Source organism: Neoarius graeffei, chromosome 28 (genome assembly GCF_027579695.1).
Source record: "Neoarius graeffei isolate fNeoGra1 chromosome 28, fNeoGra1.pri, whole genome shotgun sequence".
Taxonomy (NCBI): domain Eukaryota; kingdom Metazoa; phylum Chordata; class Actinopteri; order Siluriformes; family Ariidae; genus Neoarius; species Neoarius graeffei.
In genome coordinates, this window is record NC_083596.1 from 36,069,464 (window position 1) to 36,088,414 (window position 18,951).

General features: G+C 45.8%; 1 protein-coding gene across 1 annotated transcript in view; it reads left to right on the forward strand.

Annotated features, from left to right (window-relative positions):
• Nucleotides 1-18,951, forward strand: part of fibcd1b (fibrinogen C domain containing 1b) — a 596,411-nt gene that overhangs the window by 379,333 nt on the left and 198,127 nt on the right. Inside the window, exon 4 of the mRNA XM_060912640.1 lies at nucleotides 16,145-16,304. Within this exon, the coding sequence (XP_060768623.1) occupies nucleotides 16,145-16,304 (160 nt within the window). The remainder of the gene's footprint in view (nucleotides 1-16,144; nucleotides 16,305-18,951) is intronic.

Sequence of the window (18,951 nt, forward strand, 5' to 3'; positions counted from 1 at the left end):
CCCCTCGTTGTCACCAAGATGGGCCTGCAGGACGACCCCGAGGCATTCATCACGTTGTTTGAACAGGTCGCCGAAGCCTCGGGGTGGCCGATGGAGCAGCGCACGGCGCACCTCCTCCCCCTGCTCACGGGAGAGGCACAGCTGGCCGCGCTACAGCTCCCCGCCGACCGCCGGCTGGCCTACGCGGACCTCTGCCGGCCGTCCTCCAGTGCATGGGGCGCACACCGGAGCAACAGCGCCAGCGCTTCCGCACGCTGCGACTGGAGGAAGTCGGCCGGCCGGCCGTTCGCGTTCGGCCAGCAGCTCCGGGACGCCTGCTGGCGGTGGCTGAGGGCCAACAATCGCGACGCCGAGGGAATCGTCGACCAGGTGGTACTGGAACAGTTCGTCGCCCGCTTACCAGCCGGAACCGCGGAGTGGGTCCAGTGCCACCGCCCGGCGTCGCTGGATCAGGCAGTCGAGCTGGCGGAGGATCATCTGGCGGCTGTCCCGGCGGCAGGACAGCAGATGGCATCGTCTCTTCTCTCCTCTTCTCTCTCTCTCTCTCTCTCTCCCTCTCCTCCTGTGTCCCGTCCTCACCCCATTCCCCCACCGCGGAGGCGGGGGCCGGCACCACCCCAGCCGGCCCGCCGTACCCGTGGTGCCCTCCCGTTTCTCCCTTCTGTGTCTGTCTCTCCCCCACCTCAGGTGAGTGAGCCCCAGATCACCGGTGCAGAGGGAAAGCCCGGGCCGGTTTGCTGGCACTGCAGGGAGCCGGGCCACCTTCAGCAGCAGTGCACAGCAATGGAAGTGGGCGCGGTGGTTCGGATCCCCGACACGCCAGAGGCCGCCCTCGATCGGGCCGGAGCGTATCGCATACCGGTGAGTATCCAAGGGGCTACATATCAGGTGTTGGAGGATTCTGGTTGTAATCAGACCTCAATTCGCCAAAGCCTGGTTCAAAACGAGGCATTGGGGGGAGCACAAGGGGTGAAGGTGTCGTGTGTGCACGGGGATGTTCACAGCTACCCTTTGGTGTCGGTCCACATTATTTTCAGAGGGGAAAAATTTATAGTGAAGGCGGCGGTTAATCCTCGCCTTACCCACTCGTTAATTTTGGGGACTGATTGGCCAGGATTTCGGGGTTTAATGACGCGCCTAGTAGAGAGTGGGTCCTGCCATTTGACAGGGGGAGGTCCCGGTGTCACTTTGGCGGGAGCAGCTGTCACAGAGCCGTCTACGTCATCTCCGTGTCAGAGTGAGGAGCCGCCGGCTCCTCCTCTCTCTATTGGGGAATCCCTCGCGGATTTCCCATTAGAGCAGTCGCGAGACGAAACTCTGCGGCATGCGTTTGACCAAGTGAGAGTAATCGATGGTCAAACGCTCCAGCCGAACACCACCCCGTCCTTCCCCTACTTCGTGATTATGAAGGATAGATTATACCGAGTGACGCAGGACACTCAAACGAAAGAGCGAGTCACGCAGCTTTTAATTCCAAAGAGCCGCCGGGAATTGGTATTCCAGGCGGCTCACTTTAATCCCATGGCTGGACACTTGGGGCAGGATAAAACACTAGCCCGAATAATGGCCCGATTCTATTGGCCGGGGATTCGCGGCGATGTCCGTAGGTGGTGTACGGCATGCCGCGAATGCCAGTTAGTAAACCCAGCGGCCATTCCAAAAGCGCCTTTGCGCCCTCTACCGTTAATCGAGACCCCGTTTGAGAGAATTGGGATGGATCTCGTCGGGCCATTAGATCGGTCAGCACGAGGGTACTGCTTTATATTAGTTCTGGTGGACTATGCAACGCGATACCCGGAAGCCGTGCCTCTGCGCAATATCTCAGCACGCAGTATTGCAGAGGCACTCTTCCGCGTCATCTCCCAAGTCAGAATCCCGAAAGAGATTCTGACTGATCAAGGCACTATGTTTATGTCACGAACACTGCGCGAACTGTATGGGTTACTGGGGATTAAGCCAATCCGCACCAGCATGTATCACCCACAAACGGACGGTTTGGTAGAACGATTCAACCGCACCCTCAAAAATATTATTAAGAAATTCGTAAGTGAGGACGCACGTAATTGGGATAAGTGGCTCGAACCCTTGCTGTTCTCAGTGCGAGAGGTCCCCCAAGCCTCCACGGGGTTCTCCCCATTCGAATTATTATATGGGCGTAAGCCGCGCGGCATCCTGGATGTGCTGCGGGAAAATTGGGAGGAGGGACCTTCACAAAGTAAGAATGAAATTCAGCACGTTATGGACCTGCGTGCAAAACTCCACACGCTCACCCACCTAACTCAGGAGAATTTGCGGCAGGCCCAGGAACGGCAAGCCTGCCTGTACAACAAGGGTACGCGCCTTAGAGAGTTCACTCCGGGAGATAAGGTACTCATACTGTTGCCCACGTCAAGCTCCAAATTGATCGCCAAGTGGCAAGGACCCTTTGAGGTCACACGGCAAGTCAGGGATGTCGACTATGAGGTGAGGCGAACGGACAGGGGTGGGGTGCTACAGATTTACCACCTCAATCTGCTTAAACTCTGGAACGAGGAGGTCCCCGTGGCATTGGTGTCGGTAGTTCCGGAGAAGGCGGAGCTGGGGCCGGAGGTTCAAAAAGGAACATTGGCATCACGTACCTCTCCGGTCCCCTGTGGAGACCACCTCTCCCTGACCCAACTCACGGAGGTTGCCCAGTTGCAGACCGAGTTTTCGGATGTGTTTTCGCCCCTGCCCGGTCGCACTAACCTCATAGAGCACCACATAGAGACGCCCCTGGGGTGGTAGTGCGTAGCCGCTCTTACAGGGTACCCGAACACAAAAAAAAGGTGGTTCGGGAAGAACTTCAGACCATGCTCGAAATGGGCATCGTTGAGGAGTCCCACAGTGACTGGAGCAGCCCGGTGGTCTTGGTACCCAAGGCCGACAGGTCGGTCCGGTTCTGTGTGGACTATAGGAAAGTCAACGCGGTGTCTAAATTCGACGCGTACCCAATGCCTCGTATTGATGAGTTGCTCGATCGACTCGGCACTGCTCGCTTTTATTCGACACTGGATTTGACAAAGGGATATTGGCAGATCCCCTTGACTCCACTATCCCGAGAAAAAACGGCCTTTTCCACACCGTTTGGTTTACACCAATTCGTCACCCGTCCGTTTGGGCTGTTTGGGGCGCCCACGACACTTCAGCGGCTGATGGACAGAGTCCTCCGCCCTCACACCACGTATGCGGCAGCGTATTTAGATGACATAATCATCTATAGCAATGATTGGCAGCGGCACCTCGAACATCTGAGGGCCGTCCTTAGGTCGCTGAGGCGAGCGGGGCTCACAGCCAACCCAAAGAAGTGTGCGATTGGGCAGGTGGAAGTACGGTACCTGGGCTTCCACTTGGGCAACAGGCAGGTGCGTCCCCAAATTAATAAGACGGCAGCAATTGCGGCCTGCCCGAGGCCCAAGACCAAAAAGGGGGTGAGACAGTTCCTGGGGCTGGCTGGCTATTATCGTAGGTTTATACCTAATTATTCGGACGTCACCAGCCCGCTGACTGATCTCACTAAAAAGGGGGCACCAGATCCGGTCCAGTGGACGGAGCAGTGCCAGTGGGCTTTCTCTGAGGTAAAGACTGCACTGTGTGGGGGGCCACTGTTACACTCCCCTGACTTTTCTCTCCCCTTTATGTTGCAGACCGATGCGTCGGACAGAGGGCTGGGGGCGGTTTTGTCCCAGGAGGTGGAGGGGGAGGACCGCTCTGTCCTGTATATCAGCAGGAAGCTGTTGGTGCGTGAGGGGTGCTACAGCACCATAGAGAAAGAGTGTCTGGCCATCAAGTGGGTGGTTCTCGCCCTCCGGTACTACCTGCTGGGGCGCCCTTTCACCCTCTGTTCGGACCATGCGCCCCTCCAGTGGCTCCACCGCATGAAAGATGCCAACGCGCGGATCACCCGTTGGTATCTGGCGCTCCAACCCTTTAATTTCAAGGTGGTCCACAGGCCGGGGGCGCAGATGGTCGTGGCGGACTTCCTCTCCCGTCAAGGGGGGGGGAGTCGGCTGCAGGCCGGACGGCCACCCAGCCTGAGTCGGGCCGTGGGGGTATGTGGCAGCGGGGGCGTGGTCAAGTGCCGGTCTGTGACAGGAGGGCGGAGTCAGGGAAGGTAAGTGGCAGAATCATGACACCTGAGAGCAATTAACCTGTGTTTCTGTGTCTTCCCAGTGACCGCACCCTATATCAGGATGGAGAGCGAGAGCGAAAGGAGCTCATCCCTGAACCAGACGCCGGTTGTGTGTGTGTCTGTGCGAGTGACTAATGCTAAACTGAAAAGTGTGGCAATAAAGCCAGATTATAAAACCTGATCTCTGTCCTGCCGTCCTCTGTGCTCCACCCACACGTAGGGAGTCTTACAGAGTTCAATAAACAGAATACTCTGTTTATATTTTTGTCTGAATTGGTTGCATGATTTCATATAGGGAGCTACCTTAACAGCACTGAATACTTGAGTGCTACTGTAGAGATACATGATACGCTCATTCTCATCTCATTATCTCTAGCCGCTTTATCCTTCTACAGGGTCGCAGGCAAGCTGGAGCCTATCCCAGCTGACTATGGGCGAAAGGCGGGGTACACCCTGGACAAGTCGCCAGGTCATCACAGGGCTGACACATAGACACAGACAACCATTCACACTCACATTCACACCTACGGTCAATTTAGAGTCACCAGTTAACCTAACCTGCATGTCTTTGGACTGTGGGGGAAACCGGAGCACCCGGAGGAAACCCACGCGGACACGGGGAGAACATGCAAACTCCGCACAGAAAGGCCCTCGCCGGCCCCGGGGCTCGAACCCAGGACCTTCTTGCTGTGAGGCGACAGCGCTAACCACTACACCACCGTGCCGCCCTTACATGATACGCTGCCATTCTTAATTAAATCTAGAGCTTGCAAACTTTAACGTATCATGGTGAAGAAAAAACTGTGATTTCCTGGCAACAAAACTGTGGCTAGTGAAAAGGCTGAATGGCTAGCGACTCGGGAAAACCACTAACCACAGTGGTGGGTGAGCAAAAAAGTTAATGTAAAGCCCTGACACACACACACAACATTAATTGACAACAGGTGCATTGACTTTGCCACTCGCCTTCCCTGACTCCGACCTCCATTCACAAACTGATGCTTGGCCACGTCCCCACTGCCACAGTGGTGCATTCGGAAATGTCTGTTTTGAAGGCACTAGATTGATGAGTAAAGGACCGTGAGTGTGAAGCTATTTTATCTGGTACTTGAGCCAGCAGAAGTTTAAGAGCTTTGAGAAAGTGCTCAAAGCATTGGACATCTGCGATGCCAAGGAGATTATTGATCTGGTGACACTGGAGCAGTTCATTGCACATCTTCCGAAAGGAACGGCAGAGTGGGTCCAGTGTCATCACCTGGCATCACTGGTATGCCAGGAGAATGTCACTCTCACTGGTGTTTGGCTTTTCCAGTTATTGCAGTAGGGCTGCTGTAGTAAGTAAACAATCTCTTTCATACTGAATCTTAGGCATCCATACATACATCTATTCATCCATCTATTCATTATCATTTGCAGAGACAAGCATATAAATCCATAGAAATCAATCAAAATCAATACATTATCAATACTGCTTATCCATCAGAGTCATGGGAAAAGATGGAGATAATCCCAGCTGACTTTGGATGGAAGGTGGGATATACTCTGGGGAGGATGCCAATCTATAGAGGACTTTCACATGATGTCATCACAACTGCGGAATTGTTTATGCAGCCATATTGCCGGGCAAGCTTTGTGTTTGTCAATGACCGGCACAAGTGTACACGAGTGGTTCTAAGCCCGATTCAGTAAACATCTACAGATAAACTTCTAGAAGTTACATCTAAAAGAACAATTCCAGAGACCTGTAGTGCTTTCGGATGTAATAACAGAAGTGGAGATAAGCCTGGTTTAACTTTTCACCCCTTCCTGGAGAACCCAGAAAAGTGAAAACCCAGAAATCACAAGCTGCAGTTAAACAGGAAGAATGGATGACAAACCCATTCCTGTGAGTGTGGAGAACATTTTATATCAGGTTATTCTGAAAGCTCTGTGCAATGTTAAAATGTATATCTGGATGTGGACTTTGGACATGATATATTTCATTAGACCTAATGCTCGGCTCGACGAGCAGCATGTTTGTTCTGTACTGATAATGTAAAAGAGGCTAAACACCATAAAATATGCTAGATCTAGGCCCTGGCTTGTTTATTACCATTATACATCCACATTTGAGCTTCCCTTTTTCATAATAAGATATTTTCCTTTATCTGGAATTTCCCATAACATTCCAGCATGCCTTGAAATATTAAGATAAGATAAGGTAAAGTCTTTATTGTCATTGTCACTTTTCCAAAGGTACAACGAAATTGAAGGTGCTGTTGACTCATTATGAGTTATAGAAAGAAAAAAGGGGGAGAACAAATAGTCTCATCTCATCTCATTATCTCTAGCCACTTTATCCTGTTCTACAGGGTTGCAGGCAAGCTGGAGCCTATCCCAGCTTACTACAGGCGAAAGGCAGGGTACACCCAGGACAAGTCGCCAGGTCATCACAGGGCTGACACATAGACACAGATAACCATTCACACTCACACCTACGGTCAATTTAGAGTCACCAATTAACCTAACCTGCATGTCTTTGGACTGTGGGGGAAACCGGAGCACCCAGAGGAAACCCACGCGGACACAGGGAGAACATGCAAACTCCGGACAGAAAGGCCCTCGCCGGCCATGGGGCTCGAACCCAGACCTTCTTGCTGTGAGGCAACAGCGCTAACCACGACACCACCGTGCCGCCCTGTTACGACTTTGTCTGTTTCTTTTTCTGTTTGTGTATGCAGGCCTGCTATTTTGTGTTTTGTTATGTGTGTGTTGTGCTTTGTCTCCCCCCTCAGGTTCTACTTACCATTTTCCTTACAGGTCAGTGCACCTGGATCCAGTTTTCCACTTATGTCTGTTTACCCAGCAACCAGTCCCCTTCCAATTGCTAGCACTATTTAAGTCCCCATGTTTCTTTGTTCATTGCGTTTTTGGCTAGGGTGGTGGCAGCGCCCTTGTTTGTGGTTTGTTTTTGGTTGTCTTGTGTTAGGTTTAGAAATTTTTAGTTATGTTGTATCCTTTTGATGTGTTGTGATTCTTTTTCTGACCAGTCGTTATTTTTGCCTTACTTTAGTTGAGTTGTGTATATTGTTATTTTTAGTTTATCTTGTTTTAAGCTCCTGGGGGGGGCGTTGGGTGAGGTTTACGTAGATCTGCCCTGGGGTGTACATTTTTTTTGGCACACATTAGTTTTTCTGTTAGCCACATTGCCCTATGTTTAGTTTAATGGTGACACCACCCCCTATTTTGTAATTTGAGGTGCTTTTGTGAGCACCTGTTATTGGTGGTGGTTTTTTTGGTTGTTTTTTCTTTTGATTTGGTGTCGCCATTTAGATTTGTAAACCCTTCATTTTCCGCCTATGGTTGCTTTTGTTGGTGTAGCACTAATAAAATTTAATCTGCACCTTAAAATTGTTGTTTATGTGAGTCTGTTTTTCTCACTTAAGTCTATTGTATAAATGTTGGCGCTCTGGTCCTTTGGACCCTAGGGGGCGCCGTAACACGCCCAAACAAATAAAGTATAAAAATAAATAGTAAAGTATACAGACTTGCACTGGTAAAATGATATAAACAGAATATAAACAGAAATCTATTGCATGGTTCTATATGTACATGGATTGCACTGATAAGAAAATATATACAACCCCGATTCCAAAAAAGTTGGGACAAAGTACAAATTGTAAATAAAAACGGAATGCAATAATTTACAAATCTCAAAAACTGATATTGTATTCACAATAGAACATAGACAACATGTCAAATGTCAAAAGTGAGACATTTTGCAATTTCATGCCAAATATTGGCTCATTTGAAATTTCATGACAGCAACACATCTCAAAAAAGTTGGGACAGGGGCAATAAGAGGCTGGAAAAGTTAAAGGTACAAAAAAGGAACAGCTGGAGGACCAAATTGCAACTCATTAGGTCAATTGGCAATAGGTCATTAACATGACTACCGACTAGTGGCCTAGTGGTAGCGTGTCCGCCTCTCGATCGGGAGATCGTGAGTTCTATTCACGGTCGGGTCATACCAAAGACCATCATAAAAATGGTACCTACTACCATCTGGCAAGGCACGCTGCAATACAGATGTGCATGGGGAGTTAAACTCTCGTGGTTACCAGAGGACTAGCCCCCCACTGTAACCCTAGCTATGTAATAGGCGAGAGGCCAAGGGCTATGGAAACGGAGATCGGCGCCGCCCGATGCGCCACCATACAGGTTGGGCCTGGTTAGTACTTGAGTGGGAGACTGCCTAGGAATACCAGGTACTGTAAGGCATGGGAAGGACTTTGACTTTGACATTAACATGACTGGGTTATAAAAAGAGCATCTTGGAGTGGCAGCGGCTCTCAGAAGTAAAGATGGGAAGAGGATCACCAATCCCCGTAATTCTGCACCAACAAATAGTGGAGCAATATCAGAAAGGAGTTCGACAGTGTAAAATTGCAAAGAGTTTGAACATATCATCATCTACAGTGCATAATATCATCAAAAGATTCAGAGAATCTGGAAGAATCTCTGTGTGTAAGGGTCAAGGCCGGAAAACCATACTGGGTGCCCGTGATCTTCGGGCCCTTAGACGGCACTGCATCACAATGCAATGCTTCTGTATTGGAAATCACAAATATTTCCAATTTGCTCAGGAATATTTCCAGAGAACATTATCTGTGAACACAATTCACCGTGCCATCCGCTGTTGCCAGCTAAAACTCTATAGTTCAAAGAAGAAGCCGTATCTAAACATGATCCAGAAGTGCAGACGTCTTCTCTGGGCCAAGGCTCATCTAAAATAGACTGTGGCAAAGTGGAAAACTGTTCTGTGGTCAGACGAATCAAAATTTGAAGTTCTTTATGGAACTCAGGGACGCCGTGTCATTCGGACTAAAGAGGAGAAGGATGACCCAAGTTGTTATCAGCGCTCAATTCAGAAGCCTGCATCTCTGATGGTATGGGGTTACATTAGTGCGTGTGGCATGGGCAGCTTACACATCTGGAAAGACACCATCAATGCTGAAAGGTATATCCAGGTTCTAGAGCAACATATGCTCCCATCCAGACGACATCTCTTTCAGGGAAGACCTTACATTTTCCAACATGACAATGCCAAACCACATACTGCATCAATTACAGCATCATGGCTGCATAGAAGAAGGGTCTGGGTACTGAACTGGCCAGCCTGCAGTCCAGATCTTTCACCCATAGAAAACATTTAGCGCATCATAAAATGGAATATACGACAAAAAAGACCTAAGACAGTTGAGCAACTAGAATCCTACATTAGTCAAGAATGGGTTAACATTCCTATCCCTAAACTTGAGTAACTTGTCTCCTCAGTCCCCAGACGTTTACAGACTGTTGTAAAGAGAAAAGGGGATGTCTCACATGCCCCTTTTCCACCAAAGCAGTTCCAGGGTTGGTTCGGGGCCAGTGCTTAGTTTGGAACCGGGTTTTCTGTTTCCACTGACAAAGAACTGGCTCTGGGGCCAGAAAAACCAGTTCCAGGCTAGCACCAACTCTCTGCTCAGCCAGAGGAAAGAACCGCTTACGTCAGCGGGGGGGCGGAGTTGTTAAGACCAACAACAATAACAAGACCACAAAAGATCGCCATTTTTAAGCGACGAGAAGCAGCAGCTGTACAAACGCAAAGTAATTTATTATTATTGTTGTTGTTGCCGCTGCTGCTTCTTCCGTGTTGTTTTTGCTTTGATATTCGCGCCAAGGTTTATGCAAACGCAGTGCCGTAACTTCCATATACAGCGACGTAATGACGTATGCAGCGACGTAATGACGTGGCTCCGCTTAACCCCGCGAGCTATGGAAAAGCAAACTGGTTCTCAGCTGGCTCGCAAGTTGAACGAGTTGTGAACCAGCACCAGCACTGGCTCCAAACCAGCCCTGGAACTGATTTGGTGGAAAAGGGGTAACAGTGGTAAACATGGCCTTGTTCCAACTTTTTTGAGATGTGTTGTTGTCATGAAATTTAAAATCACCTAATTTGTCTCTTTAAATGATACATTTTCTCAGTTTAAACATTTGATATGTCATCTATGTTCTATTCTGAATAAAATATGGAATTTTGAAACTTCCACATCATCGCATTCCGTTTTTATTTACAATTTGTACTTTGTCCCAACTTTTTTGGAATCGGGGTTGTACACACACACACACACACACACACACACACACACACACATACATACATACATACATATATTGCACATTGGCCAAGAATAGTTCTATTGCATATTTGAGTTTAAAGCCATGATTGCTTTGGGATAAAAACTGCTTTTTAGACGGTTTGTCCTGGTTTTCATTGCTCTGTATCTCTTGCCTGATGGCAAAAGCTGGAAGAGACAATGACTGGGGTGTGAAGAGTCTTTTGAAATGTCCATTGCTTTCCTGCGGCATCTAGAGGTGTAAATCTGTTCCAGGGTGGGGATGGGGCAGCCTATTGTTTTCTCTGCTGCCCTAACGACCCTGTGGAGCGCCTTCTTCTCTGAGGATGTGCAGCTGCCACACCGTACACAAAGTCTGTACATGAGCATACTCTCTATGGAGCAGTGATAGAAGGCCCAGAGCAGATTTTGGGGGAGACAGTTCTTTCTGAGGATTCTCAGAAAGTATAGTCTCTGCTGCGCCTTCTTCAGCAGCTCCTTGGTGTTGGCACTCCAGGTTAGGTCGTTCTCCAGCTCAATGCCGAGAAACCTGAACACCGGGACCCTCTCCACACAGGCCCCATTGATGATGAGTGGCTGGATGTCAGCTTTGTTTTTCCTAAACTCAATAACCAGCTCCTTTGTTTTGGTGGTATTGAGGAGCAGATTGTTGACTTCGCACCACTCTGACAGCCACTCCACCTCGTCCCTGTATGCTAGTTCACCCTCCTTGCCTGAGATGAGTCCGACCATGGTCATGTCATCTACAAACTTTACAATCTTGTTGCTAAGGTGGGTGGAGACACAGTCATACATGTAGAGGGTGTAAAGGAGTGGGCTAAGTACACAACCCTGTGGCGAGCTGGTGTTCAGGCTGAGAGCAGTGGAGGTGTGGGAACCCAGCCTGACCCTCTGGGAGTGGCCTGACAGAAAGTCCAATATCCAGCTGCAGGTGAGTGTTGGAAGCCCAAGGTCCACCAGCTTGGACACCAGTCATTGTGGAAGGATGGTGTTAAACGCCAAGCTGAAGTCCACAAAGAGCATTCTGGCATAGCTCCCCTGCTGCTCCAAGTGGGTCAGTGCAGCGTGAAGTGCTGTGAATACAGCATCCTCTGTGGATCTCTTTGCTTTATAAGCAAATTGAAGAGGGTCCAGCTCAGCAGGCAGGCAGGCAAGGATATGACTCCGCACCAGTTTCTCAAAGCACTTCATGATGACAGGTGCAAGTGCCACTGGCGGTAGTCATTCAGGGTGTTGATGTTAAGTTTTTTTTGGCAGCGGTACAATGGTTGAGGACTTAAGGCAGGATGGGACAATGGCCTGAGACAGGGACTGGTTAAAAATCCTTGTGAAGACTCCAGCCAGTTGAGCCGCACAGTCTTTCAGCACCCATCCCATCACACCATCGTGTCCCGCAGCCTTCCTTGGGTTCACCTTCCTCATCACCCGCCTCACTTCACACTGCTCTACTGTGAGTGTGAGGCTGCTGTGGACAGGCGGCTGTGATGGAGCTGCTGTTGGTGTCACCTCAAAGCGGGCAAAGAAGATATTCAGCTCCTCTACCAGAGAAGAGTCTCCCTCCATGGGCGGGGGGTTGCTGGATCTGTAACTGGTGATGTGCTGGACACCCTGCCACACCTGCCTGGTGTTGTTGCTCCTGAGCTGGTCCTCTATCCTCCTTCTGTATGTTGCCTTGGCCTCACGGATGCCTCTTTTCAGGTTGGCTCTAGCTGCACTGTAGAGTGCCTTATCCCCTGACCTGAAAGCAGTGTTCCTGGCTTTCAACAGGCTCCGGACCTCCTTTGTCATCCAGGGCTTCCTGTTGGGATAAATCCTTATACGTTTGTCCCTGGTGACATTGTCTGTGCAGAACCTGATGTAATCCAGGACTGCTGTAGTGTGGTTCTCCAGGTCCTGGTGAGAAAAAATCTCCCAGTCGGTTCTTTGGAAGCAGTCCTGTAGCTGGAGGGAGGCATCCTCAGGCCATGTGCTAACAGTCCGGGTCGTAATGGGAGCTTGTTTCCGGAGGGTGGTGTATGCAGGGATCAGAAGCAGGGACATGTGATCAGACTGGCCAAGGTGTGCTAGGGGTTTAGCCCTGTAGGCCTGTCTGATGTTTGTGTACAACTTGTCCAGTGTTTTTTCTCCCCTGGTTGTACACTTTGTGTTGATGGAATTTGGGGAAGACTGCTTTCAGATCAGAATGATTAAAGTCCCCGGAAATGATGTGAGCAGCCTCGGGATACTTGTTCTGTTTGTTGCTGATGGTGTTGTGCAAAAGCCCCAGAGCCCAGCTAGCATTAGCATCTGGTGCTATATACACAGCAGTGAGTAGTACAGCATTAATCTCATGGGGGAGGTACAAGGGTCTGCATTTAATTGTCATGAACTCCACATCCGGAGAGAAGTGTCTAGTGACTACTGTGAAATTCATGCACCAGCTGTTATTTACATAAATGCATAGCCCCCCTCCTCTTTTCTTACTGGAGCTTTCTGACCTGTCTTGCCAGTGTGGTGTGTAGCCTGCTAGCTCAATAGCCGTGCCCGGTATGAGTGGATTCAACCACGTCTCCGTGATCAGCAGAATGCAGCAGCCCCGAATAAGATTATCGGTTGCAATCCGCAGCTTTCACTCATCCAGCTTGTTCACAAGAGACCTCACATTAGAGAGGAAAATGCTTGGAAGCGGTGGTTTGTGCGGCTGCTTCCTTAGCCTCACTAGCACATCGCCTCAGCACACCCTCTTTTGTTTATGTTCTCTGCGCAGCCGCCGGCTCCTTGAAGCTGGGATTGTAATCCACAGAGAGCCCGGTGTCTGTGCGATGTCATCCAGAATGTTGTGGATCCGGAGAAAGTCGTATGACAAGCTTCCCTCGATCTTTTGTCCTATCGATAAAATATCCAGCCGGCTATAGGTGTTTTTAACCAGACAGGATGGAAAAAACAAACTCTGAGTTGGAGAGCACAAAGCCACTGCGTCTAGGTGCACCACCATCTGTACTTTTGTATGCCTTTCGCATCTCCGGTGTATTTAGAAATCCAAATATTAAATCCTTCAGGATATCGTACTGCCTCAAATCTGGTAGCTGGTTTGCCGAATGCTTTTCAAGTGGAATAAATACATTTGTGGGTAAATTAAGAAAAGGAAGCTGCCTTTATTTTTGTCACATGTCAACTCAAGCACAGCAAAATTCCTCCTCTGCATTTAACTCATCTGAAGCAGTGAACATGTACGCACAGAGAGAGAGAGAGAGAGAGAGAGAGAGAGAGAGAGCAATATGCAGAATAAATTATAAATAAATACATTTGTGGGTAAATTATATGGATCTGTGATGTCTGTATGTTTCAGCTTTTGGATGTAATGCGATCTGTTGGTATAAAATAAATTTTTAATAATTTCAGAGAGATTGTACTGACTGCAGTTGACTCAATTTTCATTATTAATTGTCATTGCTGTTTCTTTGTTTGCCAGTCTATATGGCAGATGCTACATGATAAACAAAAATCTGTGATGTCAGTGAAAGTCCTCTAATGCAGGGCTAACACAGAGACAAACAACCATTCACACTTGCACCTATGGGCAATTTAGAGTAGTCAGTTGATCTAATCTGCATGTCTTTAGACTGTGGGTGGAAATTGGAGGAAACCTGGAGGAAACCCATGCAGGCATGGAGAGAAAATGCAAACCCCACTTGCATTTACCACTGTACCACCAGGGCTTACCAGTGCACCACCAGTGCAGCTAAAAGCCTAGACATACCGGCTTAATTGGCATTAATGTTCTACAAATATTCAACATTGATTAAAAACACTCTTGTAAAGCCCAAGAGTGGCTCTCCATTGAGTTCCATAGGTACATCAGATTTGCTCACTGTATCCATCTGTATGTTGAAGACTGCTATGTAAAGATGGGGAATCAGGAATGATACACTGTAAGCCCGGACTTTGTATTTAATTAAATGTTTTAATTACAATGTACGTAAAAAATTAAGTTTGATTGCATTACTAAAAAATATTAAGTATATTCTACTAATTTGTACACATAGTCAAAAGTGTTAATAAGTTTAAGTTGAATGGCCTTAAAATTCTAAGTTTTAGTCATGACCACGCCTCTTTTTTTAATCTGCGCAGAGTTGTGAAGCCGCCATTTTAACTTTCACAGATCAGCAGCAGTTACGTGAGGTTTGGTAAAATTCAGAGTGAGCTTCAGCCAACGTTTCTTCTCTGAACTTAGTATTTTGGATCCTGACTGTCGGTGGGAATGTTTGTTTTAACTTTAAGAGCAGTGGAAATCGCGTGTTTTACAGTTTGATAGTTACAGGTGGTATTTTACCAATTTCACGTCATTTTCATCTGTTGGCTAAGTTGCTTTTGTCACTGTGGAGAGCTCTCTGGATTTGGAATGAGACACTTTTTTTTTTTTGAAAACTTTTCGGATAATGTAAGTATACAGCGTCCCGCTGGCAGTACGGGGAATGTTAAGGGGCTACGTATTAATGTTAGCACATATCTGGTTAAAGAAAAAACATGTTTCATGTTTCAATGTTTATTGTGCACTTCTTGTTAATAAAATACAAATGCAATGGAAAAACTTTATACACTGTCATTTGTTTTATTGCTTTAACAGGTAAATCGAATTCTTGTTAAGTTAAAATGTAAAGTATAATCACTAAAGATGAATTCTAGGAAAGTTTAAATATTAAGTTCAATCAAATAAACATATTTCAGTTTAATGTACTATAAATTTCAAGGCAACCCGTTTCCCAACACTGTTTGAGTAAATACAACTTATCAGGCTTTTAAGTACAAAAAACTTAAAATGGTTAGTTCATGCTGCATGGTAAAGCAATTTACATTTACAAGACATCTGAAGTTTAATGTACTATAAATTTCAAGGCAACCAGTTTCCAAACACTGTTTGAGTAAACTCAACTTATCAGGGTTTACAGTGGTTGAGCGTTTTATTAACATAGTACAAACAGCCCACATAAGTTCAACAGTGTTTTAGCTTAACCAAAATGATACTTAAGCTCGTACTTAATATTACACACTGAGTTAACAGAAAGTACAGTTTCAAAAATGTGATATTATTTGAGATGTAAATATCCCAGAAATTACATAGTCCAGGCAAATGAAACTGAACAGGCTTAATGTTGAGCAATATAATATTTATTCCTCAAAAGTTGAATGAGAAATCAAAGGTTTGTGGATTCCACAAACGATTTCACAAATTTTCAATATGCGCACCGCCTGAGACACAGACACACAGACACACACAGACAGCCTTCCTCTTTGAACTTTTTGTGCCATGTCCAAATCTGCATTGCAGTTGGTGCATTTTTAGAGAATTCTCTCATAAATGAGACAGCACAGTTTTGTTCGACTGTGTTTGAGCGTACTCTAACACACAAAATGCCTTTTCTTTTCCAGTGAATGGCATTTCTATACCGAAAAAGATAAAAACAAAAAACATTAAACATAAAATTTTGACCTGTTTCCACACATGCTGTTAAAATTTGAGGTCAATTAAACGAGATTTGGCAAAGTTATTAGATTGTGAAATGATGTCAAATTTTTTTTGAAACACCCTATATTTTCATTCATGGGTGTAGCATAGCAGTCTAACATGATCAGAATGTTAAAATGCAGAAAGCTGTGAAAACAAGACATATGGCTTTGTAATCTTATATAAACTCATCCATTCATGAGCATTCTAAAGCATTTGTATTGTCCTGCATTCACTTATTATACATTAAAGGTACAAACAATCAGAGAAAAATATTCTTGTGATAAACCAATAAAATTTGATCTCACAGTCTAAACTGATCTTGTGTGTTTGTCTGCGTGTATTTTACAGCTGCTCTCAGAGAGCCAGCTTAACATGGTGAAGGTGGTGAACTCGGTCAGTGATGCTTTGAACTCCATGCAGAAGGAGAATGGAGGCTTGAAGACTCGTGTGAAAGCTGACCTGCAGAGAGCTCCAGTCAGAGGATCTCGTTTCAAAGGCTGTGCTAATGGTAAAAGCTTTTTGTTTCAGATATTTTTGTCCATTACAGCCATTGCACTGATATTTCATCATTAGCTTTTGATTTGTTTGTTTATTGTTTATTCATCTATGTATTTTTTAATGTACTTATCAGTTTTATTTCTGAGAAATGTACCCATAAGACATTATGGAAATATACTTTCATCTATATTAATGATAATAATAATAATAATAAATATTTTGGTACATTTAATACAAAAGAAAACTAGTGCAGAAAACCAAAAGGGCTATACTAAATAAGTCAATGATAATTATTTTATAATTCTGTAATTATTGTTATTGTTGTAATTCTTTATATAATTGTAATGTGTCAGTCCTGGGTGCTGTGGCGTGTGCACCAAAAGGCGCGCCGAGTGAGCTCCAGCACGCACCCCGTGAACAAGATGCACCTGTTCTCAATTAATGAACTAAGTGTTGGGCTATTTAAGGCCAATTTGCATGGTCCTTGCGCTGATGCAAGGACCATGCGGAGTATTACACAATGTTCAGTGCGCATTACTGAGCCTTGTTTCCCGTGTTTGTGGTTTTCCTGGTTTCTCAACTCCTGTTCCTAGTTCTCGTCCTCGTTTTGCCTACAACCCCGATTCCAAAAAAGTTGGGACAAAATACAAATTGTAAATAAAAATGGAATGCAATAATTTACAAATCTCAAAAACTGATATTGTATTCACAATAGAACATAGACAACATATCAAATGTCGAAAGTGAGACATTTTGAAATTTCGTGCCAAATATTGGCTCATTTGAAATTTCATGACAGCAACACGTCTCAAAAAAGTTGGGACAGGGGCAATAAGAGGCTGGAAAAGTTAAAGGTACAAAAAAGGAACAGCTGGAGGACCAAATTGCAACTCATTAGGTCAATTGGCAATAGGTCATTAACATGACTGGGTATAAAAAGAGCATCTTGGAGTGGCAGCAGCTCTCAGAAGTAAAGATGGGAAGAGGATCACCAATCCCCCTAATTCTGCACCAACAAATAGTGGAGCAATATCAAAAAGGAGTTCGACAGTGTAAAATTGCAAAGAGTTTGAACATATCATCATCTACAGTGCATAATATCATCAAAAGATTCAGAGAATCTGGAAGAATCTCTGTGCGTAAGGGTCAAGGCTGGAAAACAATACTGGGTGCCCGTGATCTTCGGGCCCTTAGACGACACTGCATCACATACAGGCATGCTTCTGTATTGGAAATCACAAAATGGGCTCAGGAATATTTCCAGAGAACATTATCTGTGAACACAATTCACCGTGCCATCCGCCGTTGCCAGCTAAAACTCTATAGTTCAAAGAAGAAGCCGTATCTAAACATGATCCAGAAGCGCAGACGTCTTCTCTGGGCCAAGGCTCATTTAAAATGGTCTGTGGAAAACTGTTCTGTGGTCAGACGAATCAAAATTTGAAGTTCTTTATGGAAATCAGGGACGCCGTGTCATTCGGACTAAAGAGGAGAAGGACAACCCAAGTTGTTATCAGCGCTCAATTCAGAAGCCTGCATCTCTGATGGTATGGGGTTGCATTAGTGCGTGTGGCATGGGCAGCTTACACATCTGGAAAGACACCATCAATGCTGAAAGGTATATCCAGGTTCTAGAGCAACATATGCTCCCATCCAGACGACGTCTCTTTCAGGGAAGACCTTGCATTTTCCAACACGACAATGCCAAACCACATACTGCATCAATTACAGCATCATGGCTGCGTAGAAGAAGGGTCCGGGTACTGAACTGGCTAGCCTGCAGTCCAGATCTTTCACCCATAGAAAACATTTGGCGCACCATAAAACAGAAGATACAACAAAAAAGACCTAAGACAGTTGAGCAACTAGAATCCTACATTAGACAAGAATGGGTTAACATTCCTATCCCTAAACTTGAGCAACTTGTCTCCTCAGTCCCCAGACGTTTACAGACTGTTGTAAAGAGAAAAGGGGATGTCTCACAGTGGTAAACATGGCCTTGTCCCAACTTTTTTGAGATGTGTTGTTGTCATGAAATTTAAAAATCACCTAATTTTTCTCTTTAAATGATACATTTTCTCAGTTTAAACATTTGATATGTCATCTATGTTCTATTCTGAATAAAATATGGAATTTTGAAACTTCCACATCATTGCATTCCGTTTTTATTTACAATTTGTACTTTGTCCCAACATTTTTGGAATCAGGGTTGTACGACATTCTGTTTGCACCTCAATCGACCCTTTGCCTGTTTGCTTGTTCATGACCTTGCCTGCCGATTTGGACTGTTTTCTTTGTGTGTGTTTCATGCACCTTTTGTATAGGTCGCACTGTATTATAATAAACACTTCTGCATATACATCTGCCTCCCTCACGCATCTGACATACGTAATGTAATCAATATTTAATTAACACTGTTACTTCAAGTATAATGTTGTTACCATTTATATCAAGCATATATTGAAAATAATAATATTTTTTTAAATTTTTAATTAAGTGCCACATTGGTAGATGTCTGTATATACTTCATGAAACAAATCTTCATCGACTTTGTGGCTCTACTGTACAAAAACTCAGACAGAACCCAAATCAACCACATTTAGCATCCCGATGTATCTTTAGTGAATGCTTAATTCATCATCATGCACCCAGAGCCT